Consider the following 22,098-nt stretch of genomic DNA (forward strand, 5'->3'; position numbering starts at 1 on the left):
AATGTTGCAGTGTAATTCGGGTTTCATTGTCAAGTTTGGGGTGATGATGTGGGAGGGGCGGGTAGGGGCGAGGGTTCATAACAACCACAAATGTCTGGACCTGGAAGGGTCCCAGTTCCCAGTTCAAAGTTTGTATGTTTATGTTTGAAAAAGAGTGCAGACTACTCCTAGAGTTCATAATACAGTCGCCAGCCGGGGCTCCCCTGTCCGCGACTGTGACACCATTGTTCATACTTCCAGTATGACAGGGAGGGATTTTACATTTATGTCATGGAACATCTGTGGCCTTAATCGCCCTATTAAAGCGCACAAAGTTGTTGCGTATCTAAATAGACAGGCCTCTAAAGTGGTGATGCTACAAGGGATGCATGCCATGGGACCCATAAACGACGTATTCGCCAAATCATGGGGCCCACAGCGTGGTTACACTACATACTCTGGGGGATAGCTCAGCGGCAACGGGCTCGCCTTGGTAGCAAGACGACACAGAGCAACACAGGTTGGATCCCTGGGTCCTCGGCTTAGAAACCTCTGGGTATTAAGCGCGTTATAAATAACCTATCATATATCATACTCATCACAGGCACGAGGGGTCATGACATTAATACACTGTGCCATATTATTTCAAGAGACCAAGCGTTGCATCGACCAGCAGGGCAGATATTTTATCTTATGGGGGGGAACTGGCTGCAGTGAATACTGCACTGGCAAACAATTAAGGCCCTAATGTAGATAATCCTCAGTTCTACGGCCTAATGTTATATATTCTACTTGGGAACCCCCAATCGCAGGTCATCTGGGGTGGTGACTGCAACCTAATATTGGATTGTGCTATGGACAGATCTAGAACCGCAAAGCGGGACTTGGCTAGTGTGGGTCAAATGCTGCTGAACTTGACCAAACGCCTGGGCGTAGTGGACGCTTGGTGTGCTGGCAACCCACCCTCACGCAAATACACATTCTACTCCACAGTTCATGATGCACACTCGATAATAGACTACTGGTTAATAGCTGACACATTCATGCCACAAGTGGAGAAGTGCAAAATACTTCCCTGCACAATCTCAGATCACTCCCCCTTTATTCTCACGCTAAAATGGGATGAACATGCCGCTACACGTCCGCTCTGGCGTATGCACCCCCAATTGCTTGGCGGCCCCAGCCTTCCTTGAGGCGCTACACAGAGGGACTGAGGAGTTTTTTTAGAGGAATGATACAGGACAGTGCAGCAACACGGAACAGTCTGGGAGGCCTTTAAGGTTTGGGTCAGGGGGGAGGTCATCTCCATGACATCCGGCACACTGAGGGAAACCAGATGCAAACCAAGCAGAGTAGAAGCTGACCTCAGAAAACTAGAAGTAGAATACAGCATCACGCAGAATTGTGCACTCCTGGGTTGCATTAAAGGTAATCTGATTAGGTTCAGCGAACTTGCCGTCAAGGAGGTTCAGATGCTTTGCTACCCTATACGAGCTAGGAAATATGGCGAGTCAGATAGACCAGGGCGCCAATTGGCAAACACGATCAGGGGTGAAAGAGGTGGACACAACATTTCAGGAATACTTAGCCCGTCCGGAGCTACTCTCAACACTCTGATGGCAGTGAACAACAAATTCCACGAATTCTACAAAGCCCTATATTCCAATTCTGATGACTGCTCACTCACCGAACTTGAGTCATACCTAGATGGGATACCACTTACAAAGCTCTCAGTGGAGGCCCAACTGGCCATCAACCAGCTGCTGACCACTGACGAGGTACTTGAAGCCATAAAATCTCTTTCGTCTAGTAAGGCCCCAGGACCTGATGGCCTTGGGGTGGAGCTGTATAAAGAATTCGGACCCACTCTTGCCCCCAATTTACTGCGCATATGGGAATAATCGCTCCAAACTGGCAGGCTACTCCCACCTTTCTTAGGCAGTGATTGCAGTACTGCTGAAACCTAATAGACTAGCTGCCGAGATGGGCTCATATAGACCACTATCCCTAATAAATTCAGACACTAAGTACTCTTACGTCCCATCCCCTTTGCTCTATACTGCATGGGCGTCCTTTCCAAGGGACGCGAGACGGAACCTTATTCACCAGAAAAAACCTTCTTTCCCTTTAAATTTAGAGGCGCGCAGGGGTGCGGCCCAGGGTGCATGCACTCCCCTGACGCCGCCCTCCGGCACCACAGTTCTGTCCCCTTTTCCGCATCGACGGGAACGGGCCAAATTCACCAGCGCTCCTGGATTTGGCTTCGGCCATGTAATTCCACATGCCAATACTTCTTTTCTTTGTCTTTTGTCTTTTTTATCATTCAGGTACTCGGTCCTCAGGCATCACGCTCCTCCCCAGTGCATATCGACTTCTACAGAGTTCAGCAGGTGTCCATCCTGCAACAGGTTCTTTCCAACTTCAGACCTCCGCACCCTCTGCCTACGTTGCCTTGGCCCAGACCATGGTTGGTTATCATGTTCGGCGTGTGACTCACTGTCCTTGAAGGCGCTGAAAAGTCTAGCCCGGTGGATGGAGCTCTTCCAGAGGCTCTCAAGATTTCTGTTAAGCATCGAAACAGGCCCAAGGTAGGGCATATATTCTCCATCACACCCCGCAAGGGAGACTCCTTCCCAGGGACTCTCCCGCGTGGGAATGACTAGTCAGGTCTTTCTACCAGCACGTGCACTGAGGCTGCTTCAGCTACCGGCCTCCGGGTTGACGGATCCTCAGATCCTCCAGGACGCAGTGTTGAGGGACCCGAAGGTTCTTTTACCGGCTCTCCACCCGAGGGGCTGCGCCCTTTTACCGGCACCATGGCCGAGGGGGTGTGTAAATGCAGCTCTACCGACCCCCGGATCAAGGGTGTCGCACCTACCGGGCCTAGGCCCGAGGAGCAGGGTAGGCCTCGTGATCCACACGCAAGCGTCTTGAAGGAGGCTGGGTAGTCCTTCCCGCAATGCTAGTGGCACCACAGATGCCTCTGCCGACGCCCCAGGCCCCAGCGCAGCCACCTCCTACGATTCCCCAGATGACTCCACAGGGGGCTCCGTACCAGCCTCCGCCGCCTCCTCAGCCTCCGGCCGCAGGCCCTGTACCCCAGCCTCCGGTGCCAACTACTCCTCCACAGGATCCTCCAGATCCGCAAGACATGGATGAGGAGGAGGATCCAGACATGCCATCCTCAGCCAGGGCCTTCCACAAACGTCTTGCTGGTCTGGCGGAGTACCTGGGCCTCCCCCAACCAGACATCGAGCAGATGGGGTTCTGGCTGAAGTCCTCATGTGACACGCCCCAATGCCAAAACGGGGATTCCTATGCAGACCGATGTCTCCCTGGCCAAAAAGGGCTGGCTCAAACCGCACTCGGCCCAGCCGGTCAATCGATACCTGGATGCCAAGTACAGGCAGGTGGAGGGGGATACACTCTTACTTTCGGCCCATCCTCAACCACACTCCAAGCCCCAGCCATCCTCAGCCTCTTCCTCTGCGGCGCTGCTAGGCAAGGAGGAGATGATCTTGGAGGCGTATGGCAAGAAATTCTATCTATTCCAATGCCTTTTTATATTTCCTTCCAGCCAACGCTGATGCCATGCTGGCAGCTGCCAACCAAAGGTTATGGCGGGAAATTGCGGACTTCTTCCTGGAACTCCCCACCCAGAGCCAGTTAAGCTTTAAGTCAGGGCTAGCTGAAGCCAAGCTGGTGGTGCATGACCTCATGGAATCTACAGTGGCTCATATTGATACCTCAGGCCTTGCCATCTGTCTTGCCACGGACATAAGAAGAAAAGCCTGGCTCCGGGTAACAAAATTCATCCCGGAAGTCCAGGAACGCATACTAGATCTACCGTTTGAGGGTGTGGGGACCTCTTCTACTCGGACGAAGTGCTGGACAAGAAGAAAAACGTCTCACAAACAGCTAAATCTTTATCCATCCTTACAAAGACCATGCCTGAATCGTACACCCAATCTCAGCAGTGTTCAGAAAGGGGTTGTAAATATGGAGGGTTCTGCTGCTTCCAGGAACGCAGATCCAGGCAGCTGGACTGTTCGCCGCCTCTGAGCCGGTGCAAGCAACAAAAAGGGGGTGGGGGTAAAGGGCTTTTTCGAGTCCCCCTCCTCAGCGACAGCCTCAGAGGGAAAGAAAACATGACACGCCCCTTCAGGTCTATGTGTCTCCGGTGGGGGGCATGCTTGCTCTCCATGCACATTTCTGGCGCCAGGATTTCGCGGACCCCTGGATCCTATCCATAGTATCCATGTGGTACCGGCTTCCTATGCCAGCCTCTCCTCCCCTCCACTCCCACAGGTTGGGACAGCATCTCCTCTGGGGGAGATTCGGTCACTCGTAGAGAGCCAGGCAGTGGAGGAAGTCCCAGGCTCCCAGCAAGGCTTTGGCTTTTATTCCAGGATTTTCACCATTCTGAAGAACCAGGCAGGCCTGAGAGTTGTGCTGGACCTTTGCACCCTCAACCTCTCCTTACCCCTGCAAAAATTCAAGATGGATAGCAGAGACATTGGACGAGGGAGACTGGATGTGCTTCCTGGATCTGAAGGACTCCTACCTACATGTCCCGATTTGGCAACCACATCGTTCTTTCCTATGGTTCAGGATCATGGGCTACCATTTTCAATACAAGGTCCTTCCTTTTGGCTTCAACTCGGCCCCCGGGGTCTTTACCAGACTCATGAATGCTGTGGCGGCCCTCCACATCTACCCATACCTCCACATGGCCACATCTCCGGAAACGGTTCACCACTCTTCCCATGCCCTTATGAACACACTGCACAGTCTGGGCTTCTCGCTCAATCTCAAGAAGCCACAGCTGCAGCCTACGCAGACTCTGACATTCCTGGTCCTCATCTGGGACACATGCTCTGAGAAGGTATTTCCGTAGAGGACAACATCTCGGCCATCAAGAGGGCCACAGCAGAGAAGTGACCTCGGCATTATTTGTACCAGCATCTCCTGGGTCTTCTGGCAGCGGTCTTATTAGCCGTTCCACACACGAGACTAAGGATGAGGAGGATTCAGCTGCGCTTTGCGGCCGCATGGAACCTGGAGCGGGGCTCTCAATCCGAGATGATCAACATTCTGCCATCTCTCCACGCGGACCTGACTTGGTGGTCCAGAGACTGCAACCTGCGGACGGGCAAGCCCTTCCAGCCGCCCACTCCATAGGCCAGCATCACCACGGATTCCTTGCTCGAGGGCTGGGGAGCCACCTTGGATGATCTCTCGGTCCACGGCACCTGGACTCGACAGGAGCAAGAATACCACATCAATTGGTTAGAGCTGAACGCCATTTGGCTGGCGCTCAGGGCATTCGTACCACTTCTCAGGGGCAAGGTTGTCCTCATCCAGACGGACTACATGTACTACGTCAACAAGCAGGGAGGAACCAGATCCCCTCCTCTGTTCAGACTGGCGATCATTCCCAGGGGAATCCAACCTGGAAGCGGACAGGCTCAGCAGGCTGGGAGCGGACAATTACGAGTGGCAGCTAAACGACCTTGTTGTTCAGGTGATCTTCAACAGGTGGGGGCACCCCCACATGGATCTCTGCCACCTGGCACAACAAGAAGTGTCCCCAGTTCGCATCCTCGCAAGGTCAGGGCCCCGGCTCTCTGGGCAATGCATTTCACCTCCAGTGGACCGGCATGAAAGCCTATACCTTTCTGCACACTACCCTGTTCCACAGGGTAATTTGCAAAATCAAGGAGTCTCGCCGACTCCTCATCATTCTAATAGCTCCATGGTGGCCGGCCAGGCCATGGTTTTCGGAGCTGCTCAATCTCTCCGAGGTGCCCCCGCTTCACCACCTGACGGGCACAGCACATAATCTGGCACAGCAGGGGGGCAGAGTCATCCACCCTGCACCAGGGAAACTAGCCCTCACAGCATGGTACCTGGGCAGGTAACGCTTCAGCACCTTAGCCTCTCCCAGGCCAATCTGGAGATCATACAAGGCGCTCGGAGCAAAGCTACCAGTGCCCAGCCACTGGGCAGACTCCAAGGGAATCGACCCCTTGGCGTGCACTTTGGATGATGTGCTCTCCTTTTCGGTGCACCTCGCTCATTCAGGCGTGCAGGTGGACACCTGCCGCATATACCTTGCAGCCATTGGGGCTTACAAGAACACTGAGGAGGGCATTTTCTCCTCCAACCCTATCGTCAAGAAACATCTGACGGGTCTCGCAAGGCTCTACCCACCGTCAAGAGACTGCACCTGGTATGGTACCTTAACATAGTCTTGGGCGCACTGGCGCACAAACCGTTCGAGCCAATGGCATCCGTGGACATCAGGCTGGTCACCATCAAGACGGCCTTACTAGTCGGCCTTACCTCGGCTCGTAGAGTCAGCGAGATCCAGGCACTGGTCGCCTCTGAGCCATCTACCACCTTTCACAAGGACAAGGTAGTCCTGCGGATATACCCGGCATTTCTGCCCAAGGTTCCGTCTGCTTTCACCTTGAACGAGGAAATAGTCCTTCTTATGTTTTTCCCCGATCCCAAGGACGAAGCACAGAGAGTGCTGCACTGCCTGGATGCCTGGATGTCAGGCGTACCCTGAAATTCTACTTGCACAGGACCAACGGCTTCCGCATTTCGAATGCCCTGTTTGTCACTTTCGGAGGCTCAAGACCGGGCTATCAGGCCTCTAAGGCTTCCATATCCTGCTGGATGGTCTCTGCCATCAAAGAAGCATACGAGGGCCAGCACAAGCCGCTCCCTGCCAACATGTATGCCCACGCAGTCAGGGCTAAGCCAACGGCCATCGGATTCCAGCGCCATTTCCCTTGGCAAGTCATAAGCAGGGCGGCCACTTGGGCCTCTCCCTCGGCTTTCTGCAAGCATTACTGTTTGGATGCCGGCTCTAGATCTGATGCAGCTTTCGGACAGGCGGTTCTCAGGAACCTATTTGCTTAAGGAGGGTCTCCTCTCCACCCTGGGACTACAATCAGTTGTAATCGCCCATGCAATATTGAGGAAAGGGGACGGGACGTAAGAATAATTATATGTTACTCACCGTAGTGACTAACATACTCTTAGTCCATAGTCCCCTTTCCTCATGTCCCACCAACCTCCCACCTAATAATGCTGGTGTCATTAGGCAATGTTAAATCTTTTGTTGACGCGTCAATGGGGACTGAGGTGTGGTGCCGGAGGGTGGAGTCAGGGCAGCGCATGCTCCCTGGGCCGCACCCCTGCGAGCCTCTAAATTTAAAGGGGAAGAATGTTTTTTATGGTGAAAAAGGTTCCGTCTCCCGTCCCTTGAAAGGGACGCCCATGCACTATGGAGGAAAGGGGACTATGGACTAAGAGTAAGTTAGTCACTACAGTGAGTAACTTATAATATATTATCTGAGCTTCTGGCCACTAGACTCTTACCACACATGTCCAAGCTAGTACATCCTGACAGATCAGGATTTATTCCCGAGCGGTCGACAGCATTTAATTTACGACGGCTGTTCAGTATTATTTCTCAACTCAATTCGAAGGCACAAGCAGTGACTGCCTCACTGGGTGCCAAGAAGGCCTTTGATTTGCTATCTTGGCAGTTTCTGTTCAGTGCTACGTCGAATGGGGTTGGGGGAATACTAAATCCAATGTGTTTGTATATGCCTCCCCAGCCGCTAGAGTCCGCACCGGGAACACACTCTCTCCCTGATGTTTCTACTTGGACGTGGCACAAGACAGGGGTGCCGGCTGTTACCCATTGCTGTTCGCACTCACCATAGAACCACTTGCGTGTATTATGCGCCTTAAACTTTTACATCGAGGTTTACATATGACAGGGCCAACCCACATCATTTCATTATATGCTGACGACTCGCTGATATACATTAGAAACCCTGCCACGAACCTGGTCCCAATTCTGAAAGTGGTCGGCAAGTTCGCTCATTCAGGTTACCATGTCAACGAGTCGAAATCTGAACTGTTGCCTCTGAATGAGACTACCTCTCCCCCTCCGGATATGGCGGGAATCCGCTGGGCTCAGAAAAAAATAAAATACATAGTTACACGCCAACACCGTTCTTTACTGTATGAAAATCATGAAAGATATATGCTTACATTAAGGACAAATTGAGCGTGTGGACTAGGCTTCCCATTTCATTCTATGGCAGACTGTCCCTAAAAATAAATGTTAGTTGTACCTACATTATTATATTACTTCTCTAATATACCCACTTAGCCGGGACGCAGATTCTTCGATAAACTGAGACCACTGGCAGTGCGGTTCACATGGGCTGCTGGAACGCCGCATATGAACTGGGAGGCCATACGAACAAGGGGGACTGCAGGCCCCGGATTTGGAATTGTATTACAAAGTCGTCGAGGCACTATCTGCCGGGCACTGGTACTCCCCACAAGATTGCCCACTACACATGCCCTTGGAAGAATACCGTTCCTTCCCCGGCCAGCACATGCACAATTGTTCTGGGAAAACACCATGCTGGTGCCTGCATGTTTGATCCGGTCCGCACGACAGTAAACGCCAGGGCCAGAATATTTAAAAGGCTGAATGTCACCAAGCCCTACGTTGGGGCGATCCCGCTGTGGAACTGTCCGGGCCTCTCCCCAACTTAAGATAAAGCTATACAGAGACGGTGGGACCCTGGTGACACTCTGTTGAATGACTTATTCCCTGAGGGCTCTTTTGTCACGTATGCGGAATTCACTGCAAAACTGGGCTCTAGCTCCATCAAAGCACTACAATACAACAGAATGAGAGCAGCTTTCAAGGGACGCTGGCCATCGTTTCCAAATGAACCTGAAGAGTGTGAAGTGCTGAGCATGGTAGTAACAGGCGGGAGTCCCAGAAGTCTGGTCTCTCGATTATATAAGAAATATCAGGACAAATTGACCCACCCACAGCGGGCTAGAGAAAGATGGGAGACCGATTTGGGTATCCAGGTTGATGACATACAGTGGTCCCGCTGGTGTCGACTGACTAAAGAGGTGTCTCTTAATACTCGGCACAGGCTTATCCAATTCAAAATACTTAATAGACTACACTACACCTCTGCAAAAATTGCTAGGTTCACCCCTACGGCGAATGGCAGCTGCATCAAATGCAACACATTAGTTGCCTACGCACATCACATGTACTGGGGCTGCCCCCAGGTCACCCGATTCTGGCAGAAGGTTGCTGACGTCCTGCAGGAGTACACGGGTGTCTTCCCCTCCCCTCCCTTCCCCCTCCCCCCCTGCGTTATCCCTTCCAAAATACCTCTTTGGTGATATAGGGAAAATTACAATTAAACTAGAGACGCTTCTTATCCTAGGTTGCCAAAAAATTGATATTGCTTGGATGGAAGTCTGGACGCGCTCCATACATTGGTATGTGGGTCAGGGGAATGTCATATGTCAATGAATGCGAGGAGGCATATGTCGCTGATCCCATCAAGCTGCAGGCCCAAGGACATTTGGGAGCCTTTCCGCGAATATTTGTGTAAGCAAAGACCGGATCAATGATGAAAATGTAAATGTGAAAAATTATGCTGATTGAGATTGTTGTAAATGTAAATACACTTTTACAAAACTACACAAACTGTAACAGTAAAAGGTATATGACTCTAAGGAATGTAATCTGCACTATGTTAAAATAACGTTTTTTTAAAAAAAGAAATGGAAGGCAGGGAATGTTTCAATGCCATTTGAGCCAAGTCACACATTCCACAGTGTCCCTCTGTCGGTTTTTTTTCGCAAGCCTTTTTAAATCCACCATAACTTTGCTGGTGTTTGCTGTATATAATTCCGAGTAAGGCAGAGCAGGGGGGGGGCATAGTTTACTGTCTGTAAATGCAATCCTAGTGTTGCTTCTTATTAGATGCCACTTTCGTCCAGCAACAGACAAATTGCAAACATATTTTATGTGCAAGCAAAGTGTTTCTTTTTAACTCTGAATAATGCGTGCGATATTGCGTGTGCAAGGTTGGTTATTATCCTGAGAGGCGTTGCTTTCACGTGCACAATATGTACAGCGTTTGTTACATGGCTGCTGCTGATTTTCTTTGTGCCTCGAATATAAGCCGATGCTCCACATTTGCTGTGTTTGTGTTTTTTTCGACAGTATACATTATTGACTGTACGATTGTAAGATAAACCGCACACTGTTCATGCACGACATGCAAATACATTCGTTTGCTTTTTCAGAAAGGATGGAGACCAACCAACAAGAATACTCGTCACCCTCTCGGCATTCCCTCCGGCAGCGTCGACTTGGGGCACTCTCTGCGGTGTCCACTCACCCCAGCATTGTCGAAGAGACCGTCCCAATCTTACTGGGCTACATGCGCCTCCTACAGAAAGGTGAGCGTGGAATGCTGTTGAGCTCTTTTACTTGGAAACTTGAATAGTTTATGCCACAGGAGCGAATGAGTCACTTTCTTATCTGGTTACTAACGGTGCTACGCAGGTTGGCATTTTTATGAGAAGAACTGATCAATTGACTGTAATGTTTGGTCTCATGTCTGCTGGAGGTAACAGAAATAGGGCTGACATGGGCGTGTTTGCAAGCAATGTACAAGAAGTTAGATTTTTATGAATGGGTTCATATCTGACTGGATGATGACTAAAGACTTATTCAAAATGATGGCACAGGAAAGTAATTCAAAGAGGCAATGTTTACGCTGTTTTAAAGAAAAGCAGTCTCCTTTGAAATGGTATTACAATGTGAGTCATTCTTTTCAGTGAAGTATATGAAACGCTTCTAATGGATTGCTTCCTCCCACAGATTCCTCATCTAAAATATTCTATCTCCAGCACCACTTTCCTTTGGAAACCTTTTCGCCACCAGAGGGCACAGGGCAGCACATCTTGGTCCCACTAGGCAACCCAAGCAGGGCCAGCCAGAATATATAGAGCTGCTGCACCCCATGTTTAGTTCCTTTTTTTGCAGCGCACTCTGTACATTTTGGGAATGCCGCTATTTTGCAAACTTTTACTGCGTCATGTTTACCCTGGGCAGGCATCAGGCTTCAAGCCTTTGCACAGACTGTCGCAGATAGATGTCTTTCTCTGACCATAACGGTATCTGTTTATGCTGCCTGGAGGAGTGTTGGGAAAGATTTTCTTTTTGCTGATTTCCTCCTATAGGCTTGTATTAGACTCCCCGCCTGACTTTTAGGAGGTAAGTAAAGCCTTCTTCTTTGCTTTCCTGGCTTTGTGCTCATTTTTATGGGGAAAATGATCAGACCATCAGTGCAGAGACCCTCTCTTTGTGGATTTCTTGCATTTTTACAACTTAACATATCTTCCTAAAGTGAAGTGTGTCTAGGATACTTTGTAGCCTTATAACTTTCTGTTACAACTTTTCGGTTACAAATGCAATATGTCCAGGATTGGCAGATATTCTCTTAATGTGTTTTAAACTTTTTACTGCAAATGGCTAATAAGATGGTTGCGCCACAAGACTTTCGCCTGACCTTTGGCTAAATTGTTCTTTGGCCTGCCTCCTCCCCTCCCCGGGTTGCGATTGCAATATAAAGAATGCCCTTTTCCAGGAAAGCTGCTGTTTTAGCAGGTAAAGGGGACTGTCTGTTCCTGGTGACTTAATGTCTGTTGCTGCGCAGATTGTGTGGCCAGTTTGAATGGTGCAGATCCTTACCATTGGTGGACCTGGGTGAGCTTCCACGCCTAATTTTGGATAACAGGAAGACTCCTGCAGCCATTCCAGAGATCTATGGACCCGAGATCCCCATGAAGAAGTGCAGCTGCAGGCAACCCAAGGAAGATCATCGCAGCAGACGAGCATCAACTCCACTGTAGTTCGGTTGAAGCTCTGCTCCTCTGCCTGATCTGAAGAAGACCCTCGTCAGTGCTTCGCCCTTGGACCAATGTGAAGAGCCAGTCTCGACCCCTGCTCAAGGATCTGTGCCTTGTGAGCGTTCAGAAGTGTACATGGATCAACCAGTGGACTGACCAGCTCTCTTTTGGTCTGTCTTGATGCAGCCATTGCTATTCCCAGTGCATCCTTTGAACTTGTAGGATCTTCAGCTTGTATTCTAAGATGCCTTCTCCTGCATTTTCAACCTTCTAGCATTAACCAATGCCATGCAGGACCACCTTCCTCTTCTGTAGACAGGCTCCCCACCTCACCCCTAACCCCCTGACATTTCCCAGAATCCATGCCTCTGTCTGGCCTGGTGAAGCCCTGTTGAACTACCTGATCTGCCAAGATCCAGAGCGGTGCTTCAACCCCTGAACTTGTGGGGCCATTGAGACTCCATGTGTTATCGAGGATCCAGCCATCCTAAGCCTTTCGCAAGTGTCCCTGGACCACCTGGTGGACTATCCAGCTCTCCAGTAGACTACTTCGCTAGAACCGTCGCAGTTCTGCGCGTTTGCAGCCAGAACTTCAGTGATCGCCAGCTTGTGGTGTAAATTGCCTTCCTGGAGATTTTCAGCCTTCCAGCTTCAAGGGATTCTGCTCTGAATGGTCTTCAACCACGACTGGAAGGAAGCCTGCTGTTGGCTGTGTGCATTGGCCGTCACTGGAACAGTCCTTTCCCCGTCCTGTAAAGTGTCCTGAAGAGGTATGCATCTGTGTTTTCTACATTTCTCCATCACCAACGGTTGCACTCTGCTCCTGGTCCTGACCGGAAGCATCCTTGCACCCGCAGCCCCTGGGCACCTCTCACTGAAACGAACAGCAGGGAAAACCAACCTCCAGTGACCCCCCAGTCAACCAATCCTGTCTTCTGGGAAAATCTGAGTAGGGGGGGTGTTAAGTAAACCCAAAGCATTTGCCTCCCCCTGACCTCCATAGGATAACATTCAGAACAAGCATCTTTGTATCCTTCCATTCCACTGCTTTTTGGTTGTTGCACTTGATCAGCTTTTCCTAAAAGATGAAAACACATTTCTACTTACCAGTGACTTCATTGCATCTCTTCTCTTGAACAATCACCAACACAAGTACTTTACTTGCATCAGATACATTCTGGGGAGAAGCATTGTGGCTTTAGGGCCCAAGGCCACCCTCTTCATAGGAATTGGCCTTCTGAGTCTAGGGAGTGTTTCTTGTGACTTGATTCCATCTTACTGCATCCTTTAACTTCTTTTATTGATTTACGTCATTGAATGTAGAACCTGTGGTGACTGTATATATGTTTATTATTGTGTGTTGTGCGATATCAACTGCTTGTTTAATTTTTTTTAGTGTGTTTTTTGGGCCTTGAATTAAAATAGTATTTTTGCATGTTCCTGTCTAAATTGAATTGTGTGCTTCACTGTGTGGACTCATTACCTCACTCACACTCTCCTGAGAATAGCTATGACTGCTCTCCATAGCTACCTTGATACCTTGATTGGTTTTTGGCTAACCTCTTTGAGTTCCCCTGTTCACTATAACTAGGCTGGCCTCATAAAATCTGTCCACCAGGCCAGATTCTAGAAACCCATCTTAACAACAGTTTGACTCCCTCTACAAGAGGAAGGGATTGGTTTACCCTTGCCCTCCTAAGCCCACTGTGGCAGGAGACAGACACCCTTGTGCACGCAGTAGCTATGACAACCCTGCTCCTGCCTGCCAAGAAAGGTTTCATGGAGCTCAAGGAAGGGGCATAACGGCCTCGACAGTGCCCTCTGCATCCTTGGGTGTGAAGCCCCTATGAAGAGGACATCATGCAGTGAATTCAGTGAGGGGGGGAGACCCTACCAACCCTATTTAGCCCCTGGACCCTCACCTGTTAGAAGAGGTATTTCAGCTTTTGGCAAAGGGTGTAATGGAACTTGTACCCTGCTTGGAGTGAGACAAGGGCTGACACTCGCTTTACTTTCTGATTTTGAAGAGGCATGGGGGCCTGCATCCAATCCGTGACCTGTGGCTACTGAACTTGCACCTTGCTAAGACAATTTCTAGATGTTCACCCTAGCCTAGTTATTTCAAGTCCTTGATCTACAGGCCTAGTTGGTGTCCCTGTATGTTCAGAATTCCTACTTTCTGGGCTTGAGATGGATCTGCATCAATTTGAGAAGCATCTGAGATTCCTGGTGGGCTTGTCCCACTACCAATTAACAGTCCTGCCATTCAGTCTTTCTCTTGTGCCCAAAAGAGGTGGTGAGTGGGGGCTCTTACCTCTGTACAGTGAAGCAATGCGACTGTAGTTCTGGGCCCTTAGAATGACATCCCTCTGATGGCGACCCACTTTGCCGGGACGGAGAACATCACAGTGGACGCGTTAAGCAGGTAAACTCCAGCCTCCCACGATTAGGTGCTCTGCCAGGAAGTTCTGGAGGAGATCTTCTCCTGTTGTGTGAACCGGAAGTGTGAGCTGTTATGCTCCAGGGAATTTCCTTTGCTTCGCTGCTGAGTGCTGAGGTACAAGGAGAGTGGGATTGTCAGACTTTGTCCTGGGTGTGCTCCTTTAACCTCCTTTCACCTTGGATACCAGCCTCGAAATATTAGTGGTCAAAGTGTGCAGGAGCGGCTTTCCTATGTTTTTCTTTTTTGCATTTCACCGTTCCTATAATTTTTGTTTTATGAAGAAACCGCTCAGGAATGGTTCTTTTTTAAAGAAAAGTCTAGGAACTGCTAGGAAGAAGTCAATCTGCGTCTGCCGTCTGACCCGAGTAAGGGTCATAATGTCTCTGCACCTGTGTCTGCGCTTTTGTACATTAAATGCATGCAACCGCTAATGGCGCAGGCCTAGCCAAACCACCGTCTTTGGACGAGCTGCTACTCTACAGAGGTCGTGTGTTCGTGTTGACGAGCCAAATGTCCCAGCAGGTAACTTCACCCAGTCTGGTTACACAGGTTTGTTGAGTAAAGCACTCACTAAAGTGACTGTATGTGCCTGAGTCTGTAGAGCGACACAGAACGCTCTTGGAATTCCGCCGCTAGACTGCGAGATTTCAACACACCCCAAAGCACCTCATGGTTAAATGTAAGCCTGCCTTATCATTAACCAGTCGTTCATTCCCTGGCCCTGGACAAGTTCTATGGCAACCTGTCAGCAAACGCAAGAATTTTAGTTTTTATTTTTACAGTTCATGACAGTTTGGTACCACATGCCATATGAACAGAGATCTTTGCGTTGCCAATACAACGGTCATGAAATACAATAAGTTAAAAGCTCAGTTCTTTAGTGTTTCTCCCTATCCAGCTCCATTCCTTGAAAACTCGTGTTTTAATTCAGTTGTGTTGGTGTGGTGTTACTAACCTGCTTCATTTTGCTCTGACCCTGCGAGAACATCCATTTTCTGCATGGAGAACTTCTTCCATTCAGGAAGGAAAGTGAAATGAAATGCACAGAAATATGCCCTCATGGCTAAGGAAGCATCGTGCAATGTCAGCGTCATCTGCATCATTGTTTAAAAAGATAATAAACAGCATTACTTTTTGCTCTGCTGGGGGCATGTCAGATGGTTTCAGAAAAGAAGCCCTAGGATGCAGCATTCCCAATTGTAGACCCTGCTCAGGCAGCGACGTCTTCCAATCCTTCCTTTCTGTGTCTCCAATGAGAAATAAGTAGGAAAATAACGAGGACCTAGAACGAGGACGAGGACATATCGTGCAATTGACATTGGCAGTGTGTTGAAGGGCGGATCTCGCAGGCCTTTGTCCTTGTTGGTTCTGAACCAGAACACCCTCATAGCTTAAATAACAAGTCATGATATTGTTCAGTGCACTGTTGAGGTTCTGAACCTGCTGCCTGGTGGTTAGCAATTAAGGTCTGATCAATTATTCCTGTGCATCGTACATACAGTTTATGCATTCATTATAGCACAACTCGTCAAGTTTATTTTCTCCATTCTTTGGGGAATATTTTCATCAAGTGCATCAACCAAAGTTGAAATGTAAATAGTATGTTTAAGTGCTATCATGGTTCAGAAGCTAGCTCAGTGTGTTAAGCACTCATTGCAGAAGCACAGGTTAATTTGCCAGATCACAGTACCTCATTCTTATTAGTAGGATATTTATGGAACCCGGACCTAGCTTCGGGAAGCAACAGCGCATTACAATCATAGGGGGGTAGAACAAGTTTAGGGACCAAAGAAACATCTGAGCAAAACCTTCCCTTTCTCTGAGGTTGTAAACACTTTGGTAATAGGAACACCTACTTTGCTAAAACATACGTACACCAGAAAGTGCTAGATATAAAAACGAACATAGAATCAGTGCTCCGCTGGTCTAGACCTCGGTCTAGAGGCTGTCAAACAAGAGCTTTAAAAGCTGTCACCACACACTCTGTAGAGCATCAAGCTTTAGTCAGGAGAGGTGGTTAGGCCGCCACATTTGAGACTTTGGAACCTACGTATTTGAGGCTCATATCCTGGCTTTGCCAGTGAACAATGATGTGATCCTGGACAAATCATTTTATCACTGTAGTGTTCTGTATAGTTCTGTGAAAAGATTAGCTGGCTCATATTCCAGTGGCATTAGTTAGACAATTCCCTGCCTTTTCTCTTCCTGTGAGATATTTGAGTGGAAGGGGTACTAGACAAGAGAGAGCTGATCAAATGTTTGAGGCCTCCAATGAGATTACTTTCAGACCTGTTTGACACAAAAAGGTTTGCTTTTTGTACAATTTCAAATGCTATTCACATAAATAATATATAAATCTGTGTCAAAAATGATTATACTCCGCTGACCTTATCGCAACGTTTACATTGTTGGCTGTACTAAAGCTTTGAATTACAGTAGTAAAATGCAGCTGACCTTTATTAGGCTCCCTTAGTATTCCTACTTGAATACTTCATTGATGAAAGAGAAAATAGAGCTACAGTAAAGTAATTCTCATTTTTTATAACATGTTTCTATAAGCATTTTTTTTTTAATAGTCTTTTTGGTTTATCATATGATGTAGGTACTTTCTAAGTCGGGTCTATAAAATAGTATTATCTTCGTTAATGAAGGTCAAACATTCACAAACAATTGCACCTTGCTTTATGATAACTGGGCAGTGGTTGAAGTGGGCGGGAGGGATCTGTGATTATTGCGACGGCCGAAAATGTTGACTTTTTTTTAACCCTTTACACCACATATATATGCAGGGGGAGACCCCTGCAGCCCCCCCATATTAATATTATACTCTAAACCCCCCCACATATATATGTGGTGTAAGGGGGGGGTTAAAAAAAGTCGGCATTTTCGGCCGTCGCAATTCCCAGGTCGACATTTTTGTATGATTCCGGCGGGAGCGGTGCTCCTATACTTTTTTAAAAAAGGCTTCACTTTTCTTATACTTTTTTTTTTTATTTTTTTTTTTTAAACCATTCCGGAAATGAAATAAGTGTGGGTAGAAGTTGAAACTTGCTCTTCAAAGCACTGCACTCAACAGTCCCTTAAACAGCACGTGTTTGGTGTCGTGGAAGAGGCCTGGACCATTTAATCTGACCTAGCTCCTCTGTTCTCGATTTTCTGCTTGCTTGTCCCAGATTGGCCTGCAGATAGGCACTGTGCAGGGGTACATAGCTGTAATCTGTCTTCAAGAGCACCTCTGACCCTGAACATGGCTTTTTCTTCACAATCTCAATTTTGATGCAGTTTTTCTGGGGCTTGTGCAACCAGTATAACCATGCAAATTTGTTGTTCCACCATGATATTTGAATTTAGTTTTGACTTTTCTCATGGGAGCTTTGAGCCCCTGCAGTCATGTTCGTTAAGGTTGCTCACTGTTAGGAAATATTTTCTATTTGCAGCTTTCCTTCCGTTGTCAGCAATGGAAGGAAATCTGCAAAAAAAAGCTTTCCTTATAGTGCTTGAATGTCTGTGGCCACAAAATCTGCCCAGCAGACATCAATGGAATCCCCAACTTTTTTACTATTTGATTCCTGTCCTGACTTTTGAAGTGAAGTACAGCCTTTTTGCTTTACTTCCTGTAGGATTTATAGGACCAATTTTTATAATCCTCCCTGTGGACAATTTCTGCAAGACCACCTGATGATAAAAGTAAACTGGACAAAACACTAATGGTTGGGCAAACTCTATCATTTTAGTGTGACTGAACAGTAAGACTTGGACGTAAGGGGATTGGCAGTGCTGAAGGGTTCAGTTAAGCACACAAGTCAAGTTTGGCAGAATGTAAAAAAATACCTTAATTTATTGGGCATTGAACAAACTCTCATCAGTTATAACCACAGGTAAGTAAATTACGAAACACACTATTAACAGATGTACATACATTGGGGTGCTCTTGCTAAAGAGCACCAACACTTTACTTGTTGCACAGTTAGATCATTTTGATAGAACAATGTAATATAGTAAAGCAAGCAAAGAAAACAAATATCAGTAATAAGCCAGTTAAAAATCAGGTGAGTAAATCAAAGAGTAGACAAAAACAATATACTGCCCTATTAAAAAGGAAGAAAAAAATAGGACCCTATAATTACAAAGTCCTTTCCTTGCTGAGGGCGTTAGAGAGCCGACCAAGATGGCCGCATCTCTGTGAGTGAGCCCCAGCGTGGCCCTGAATGAATCCTGCCAAATCCTGCTGATTCCGTGGGTCTACCGTGTTCATCCTATAATATTTCATTTACTAGAGGTGAAATAACAGCAATCGTGAAAAAAGAACGAACCGGGAGGCCCCGGGCGCCGAAAGCGACCAACACAATGAACCGAGGCCCAGTCAACTGGCAAGCCATCCGGCAGCCCACTCGCGGCTTGGCGCGGCCTGACCTCCGACGTCACACCAGTCCTGCAACAAACAAACTGCAGAGCGGGTGCGCGCCTGACGGCCGGGCCTTCCCCCCCCTGGCGCGGGCAGAGCCGAATACGCCTGTGCCGTAGGAGGGCGAGTGCCACGGCCAGGCAGAAGTACTCCACATCGGGTGGGGATTGCGAGCTCCACTGCCGGACTGGCCCCAGATCGGTGCCTCTGGAGGCCGTGGCCTGGAGGACACCCGAGGTCCCCCGAGCAGAGAAAACCTGTGGAAGAGACCCAGACAAACACACCAGCGAGTGGAGCGCGGCCGGGGCGCTCCTCCCAGGCCCTGGAGCGGCAGTGTGAGTCCCGGCACGCCTGATGGCTAGAAACCCTCTCCAGACACTAGCGAGGGGAAGCCTGCGGGGGGCGGGCTGCGGCGTCAACTCCCTCTGCCTGAATAACATCACGGAGTGGGCTCCGCAACACGATCCAGGTACCGCGCATGCAATTAGCAGATCAGCAAGCCAGACAAACGCGCAATTTTCTAAACCCGCAAGTCACTTCGCCCACATACACCCGCCCAGTGAGCCTTAAACTAGCACCTGCCCAACTGCCACAATCTCCCAGAGCACCCAAAGAAACGCTGAGTAGACTTCCCACTTTCTCCCAGCATCACAATCAGCAAGCGTTCCTAAGCCGTGAGTGAAACTCCCAAAAGTGATACATGAGACAATTGTAGAGAAGCTCCCAATTAATCAGCACAAACACACTGCAAGACTGCTGACACTTGTAGATATTGCTCCCAAGCACCACGAGACAAGGAAAGAACATTCACAGACAAACCCAACGGCACCCACCAAAACAGCTACACTACACTCAAAGACTTGGCAATCGACTGGAGAACAAACATCACCTCAAGAACAAACATCAATCCTCGCCCAAACTAAAAAGACTAGCCAACACACGAGGCCAGCCACCTCCGCAAAAAGAAAATGGGGAAAACAGATAAATCTCAGAGGAAGCTGAATTTCGAGGTGGGTTCAGCCTCTAAAACACCCAGATTGACTGGTGAACATGATCCCCCCGACAGACGATGTAAACCAAAAAGAGGACGGCTCCCACTCCACAGACATCAGAGAGCTCCTCCTCGATCTAAAGGCTGAGATAGGAAACCTCAACAACAAAATGGACGGCCTCTCCTCTAAAGTCGACCAGCTCCAACATAAGCTAGATAACCACACCGAGCGCCTACATGAGGTAGAACAACGCGTGTCCAATCTGGATGATAGCGCAGCGGGCATGCTGGCCTGAGTGGTGACGCTAGAAACACAAATGAAATCGGCTAATGCTCAGAATGAAGATTTGGAGGGTCGTTCAAGGAGAAACAAAATTAGGATTGTTGGGGTAAGGGAGCACCAATCGCAAACAAAAATGGAAGAATACGTAGAAGCAATGTGCACTAAACTCTTCGGATCCGAGGCCTTTTCGCATCTATTCATCGTAGAAAGAGCCCACAGGATCCTGACAACAAAACCTATTCCTGGAGCCCCGGCCCAGCCAATTATTGCAAGGCTGCTTAATTATCGGGATCGTGACACAATACTTAGACTTGCCAGAGGAAAAGGGAATCTGCAGCACAATGGAAATGCGATTCATTTCTATCCAGACTTCTTGCCCGTGGTCCAGGCCCAAAGAAGATGCTTCGCAAGTATCAAACAAAGGCTCAGAGACGATCAAATAACATATTCAATGCTCTTTCCAGCACAGCTACTGATACAACACAATGGGAGACTCCAATTCTTCCAAACACCCGAAGAAGCTAATTCATACCTCGACCAAGCTGGATGCAGCACATCAGCCAACCAAGCACGCCCCAGAGAAATCCGCTGTAGATAACCAGCTCGAATGTAAAGCATCCAGTATGTGATGGCAGTCCCAACGGAACGCACAAACAGAACCTAAGACCGCAGGGCCACACAACCTGGGAAGCTCCCAGGGCCCCTTGCACAGCAAAGTTAACACTCACCAGTTAAAGGTTAATGGGTGGGGAAATGAGAAACAAGCAAGTTGGGGGTTGCTCGTGTGTTGGGAGGGAGTTAGTTGTTTATGTTGTTAGACGTCAAGCCAAGGGAAGTCTTTTGCCTCCCACATGCACCGACTGTAGACCAACCAGTCCACGCAAGACCCCACCTCGGGCCCCCTTACCGAAATCCCCATCTCAGAGACCTGGCTCATATCTTGGTGCTGGAAATTGGACAGTCAGCCTTAAACCCAGCAAACAAATAATCACAACAAAAGTAAGTTCAAGATAGCCACGTGGAATATTAAAGGCGGCAATCAACCAGCCAAAGTGCGGCAGATGACGCAATATCTGCGCCGCCACAAAATTGACATAGCCCTTATCCACGAGACGCACCTACAACCCACCTCCGAAAATCGCTGGGCCAAAAACTGGGGATGCCATAGATACTTTGCATCCTTCGCCTCACTCCTCATATGCTAGAGGGGTGGCGATCCTAATTAGTAAAACGACACAATTCAAGCTCACATCAACCTAGAAGGATACAGAAGGAAGATCCATCCTAATGCACGGAATGGTCAACGGCGCAGAAATACTCTTAGTAAACTCATATGGCCCTAATGTCGACGGCACCAACAATTTCGACTGGGTGACAACACATCTAGAAACGGGACGACGACCCACAATAATATGGAGAGGAGATCTTAATACCCCTCTTGACCCTCACAAAGACAAATCACATAACAGGCTTCCCTGCTCCAAAGCTAGCCAGCAAATCAAAGAAATATGCAGAGCATTTCACTTCAGACATATGGAGGGAAAAACATCGAGCTTGAGACTATACTTTTTGTTCCTGGGTCCAAAAATCAAGCTCGAGACTGGACTACCTCCTGGTGTCAAATGAAGCTCGCTTGCAGCAGGGAGAATGCCAAATTCTTCCCAGATCCCTCTCTGACAATACATCCCAACCAAGCAACTAATGTCAGACCGCAATGGAAATCCAAACCTATAGCCCTGCAAGATCAAGTTTTCGCAGACAAACTCTTGAAGGAACTAACATCCTTCATAGAGACAAATCAAGGATCGGTATCCTCAACAGGGACACTTTGGGAAACCCTGAAGTGCTTCCTTAGAGGGGTCTGCTTAACCAAAGAAAATGGTATTCTCAAGCTAATACGGAGAGAACTAGATACAAGCGAATCACGCCTCAAGGACCTTGAACATTCACTTACACTTGCAGACAATCCTCAAATACATGCAAAAGTTAGAGAGGAATTGGGAACATTCAAAGCCGCCGCCGAGAGAGAAATTAAATTCCTGGCTAATCACCACAGGATCTGACAATACGGAGAAGGGCAAAAGCCTGCAACACTCCTAGCCAGGCTCATATCTGCAGACAGAAAGCCTACGATTGTTGAGTCGATCAAGGATCACACTGACAGAACTGTCTACGAGACCAAAGACATTGTCAAAGCATTCCGTCAATACTACCAAAGGTTGTAC

The 22,098-nt window shown here is 48.4% G+C and overlaps 1 protein-coding gene across 2 annotated transcripts in view; it reads left to right on the forward strand.

The window, feature by feature from the left end:
• Nucleotides 1–22,098, forward strand: part of MMS19 (MMS19 homolog, cytosolic iron-sulfur assembly component) — a 1,998,114-nt gene that overhangs the window by 1,229,641 nt on the left and 746,375 nt on the right. For both annotated transcript variants that reach the window (XM_069611573.1, XM_069611574.1), the window contains exon 18: nucleotides 10,141–10,296. In XM_069611573.1, coding sequence (XP_069467674.1) covers nucleotides 10,141–10,296 — 156 coding nt within the window. The remainder of the gene's footprint in view (nucleotides 1–10,140; nucleotides 10,297–22,098) is intronic.

Source organism: Ambystoma mexicanum, chromosome 8 (assembly GCF_040938575.1).
Source record: "Ambystoma mexicanum isolate Mex_15411 chromosome 8, UKY_AmexF1_1, whole genome shotgun sequence".
In the NCBI taxonomy this organism is placed as follows: Eukaryota; Metazoa; Chordata; class Amphibia; order Caudata; family Ambystomatidae; genus Ambystoma; species Ambystoma mexicanum.